General features: G+C 38.5%; 1 protein-coding gene across 1 annotated transcript; it reads left to right on the top strand.

The window, feature by feature from the left end:
• Positions 1–1971: 1971 nt before the first annotated feature.
• Positions 1972–2407, top strand: SARC_14373 (hypothetical protein; the record flags this gene model as incomplete). The annotated part of the gene is made up of 1 exon (XM_014291494.1): positions 1972–2407. A coding segment is annotated over one exon (436 nt), but the record flags the coding sequence as incomplete, so codon positions are not given.

The following is a 2407-nucleotide window of genomic DNA, read 5'->3' as shown; positions in this document are numbered from 1 at the left end:
TATATATATAATATATATATATCAGAACAATGCTCAATGTACTGGGCTTACACATAGACATGTATATATTGACGCACGGTCCACTTGTTTCTATCATGTATATATACATAAAAAATCTATGTGGCAGCATTAGCTGATAAGTTCCCTCTTACTCCTTATACAATTTATCTATTGTAATATTGTTGCGCTCTCGATTGGAGATCGCTTTCGCTAATACACAACCATGATCCTTTGTATCTTTGAAAGGTAGAGGCATACAAGACGGGGATACATAACCAAAATCAATCATGCACAAATGTTTACAAGGCTGTTGATGTGTCCCTCTTTACGACTTACTTAAGATGATGAGACAGTACTTGTACATTTCGGCTGCTTAAAAACTAACATTTTCATAGTCTTCTGGAAATTGTACATATGGCATTTATTAAAGTAAAGATAACTTTATATGTACCAAGAGTCTCTTCTTCATAAGTACTTCATCTGCAGTAAAATGTAGGATGCGAGATATCAGATATGTCACTGAAAACAGAAAAGCTGATCTTTCACAAAAGAAATTCACCACCCATAGCGAAGGCTAATTACCGGACTATTTTTCTGAACCAGACAAGTCATGGTGCCAGCTGTGCCGGACCGCATGTCCTGATCTTTTTTATGTCGAGTGTCAATATGTGCATACTGTTGGCTTCATTATTATGTTCCAAATATGACTGTGCACAAGTGTATAAAATATGTATCTAGATCAATTATATGCCTATTATGCACCGTCTATCGTGAGTTTCGTATTAGCCTCATTTTATTTATGTTGCGATCGCAATACAGTTTATAGTCGTATATGCAGAAAGAACTTTTACCATTCTCCTACTGCATGCCATATGAATTTATGACGCTACGCAGAACAGATGCGTCAAATGATTTCAAATAGCCAATTATATTTCAAGTATACACTACTTCATAGTAAAATCTCTTCGGATCGTTCAGTATATCTTCAGTTCTTTTGTTCTTGTTTGAAAACACACATCTTTTACATTATGAATGATCCAGATCACCTCTGAGTGGCCGTGAGGGAGCGCCAGCCGCCAGAGACATGGATATACAATTTTTCAAACCCTTCGCGGCTTATTATGTATGTTTAACGCACTAATCAAGTCAGCTCCTTCTCTCTAGATGTCGTTTTTTTTTTTGAGTTTCTGCCTTCCTGACAGGAGCCGAGTTGGGAATACATATACAATTCCACCACGACTCAGTCTCAACTCTCAAATGACAGCAGATTTGAATTTTATACAGTATATGAAATGCCAACGGTCAAACCTCTCCATAAAAGTAATATAAATACTTGAAACTGTACAGGACTACAAACGTCTACTGTCTACAGCACAGCAGTTGCAACAACAGCTGTTTACAACCTCTAATACAGCAGCTGTGGTTTTCTGTTAAAATAAAATTCCAGAAATGAAAAAGTAGTATGTATGTAAATTCTTCACGGTATATCATCCAACAGTTTACCAATAAGAAGTTATATTAGAACCTCAAGAGCACTCTTAGAATGTCGATGAGTAATTTACTTGTGAAGTCTCAAGTTTGAAGAGGAGAATCGGATTCGAGAATCCCCGAGGTTTAGCCGCTTAAAATAGTACATACACAAGACTACAAGTGTTGAAAGGTTTAGTAAACTTGGTCATGTAGAATTCATACGAAATAAAGAATTTACATTCCACTGTGGGTTTTCGCCATCTGTCATGAGCCCATGATCTGTACGGGGGTTTATTGACAAGACAATTCATCCATGTATATGCGAGTAAGTTCTGAAGCATTTGTTGTATCGTGGGGTGGGGGGGGGGGGGGGTACACGCATTCCATAGCAAATAACGAGCATAAAAGTCTTAGCGGTAACAGCTATATAAACACCTCAATGATGGATTGAGTTCTTCACAAATATTGTTACTAATATCTTGTTATTCAAAAACTGACATCATGTTTGGTTCGGAATTAATATACGCTCTGTGCCTGGTATTCTTTGCCACTGTTTCTGCTGCGTTCCCAAGTAATGTAGATTCGCTCGTCAAACAATACGGCGAGATGTATTTGAAGGATGGAATTGTTCCCCAAGTTGCGCAAACACATGCTTTCATGAAGGAGGGCAAGGTACACATGCATGTCGACCTTCTCGGTATTACACACGAGTTTCTACTCGAACCCACATCCGTTTTCAGCCAAGACTTAATCATCTCAGTTGTCAAAGGTGGTGGGGTCGTGGAGAATTTAGCCCCGCCCAGGCAGTACAGTTATCATGTAGTAGATGAGCGAAACGCTGATGTATCTGGAACAGCTATCGTGCATGATAATGGATTCAACAAGGTTTTGATGTACATGATTGGCGAAACGGAATACACATTAGACGGATTCGGCC

Source organism: Sphaeroforma arctica, assembly GCF_001186125.1.
Source record: "Sphaeroforma arctica JP610 unplaced genomic scaffold supercont1.4535, whole genome shotgun sequence".
In the NCBI taxonomy this organism is placed as follows: domain Eukaryota; class Ichthyosporea; order Ichthyophonida; genus Sphaeroforma; species Sphaeroforma arctica.
This window is presented reverse-complemented; position numbering and strand designations above follow the sequence as displayed.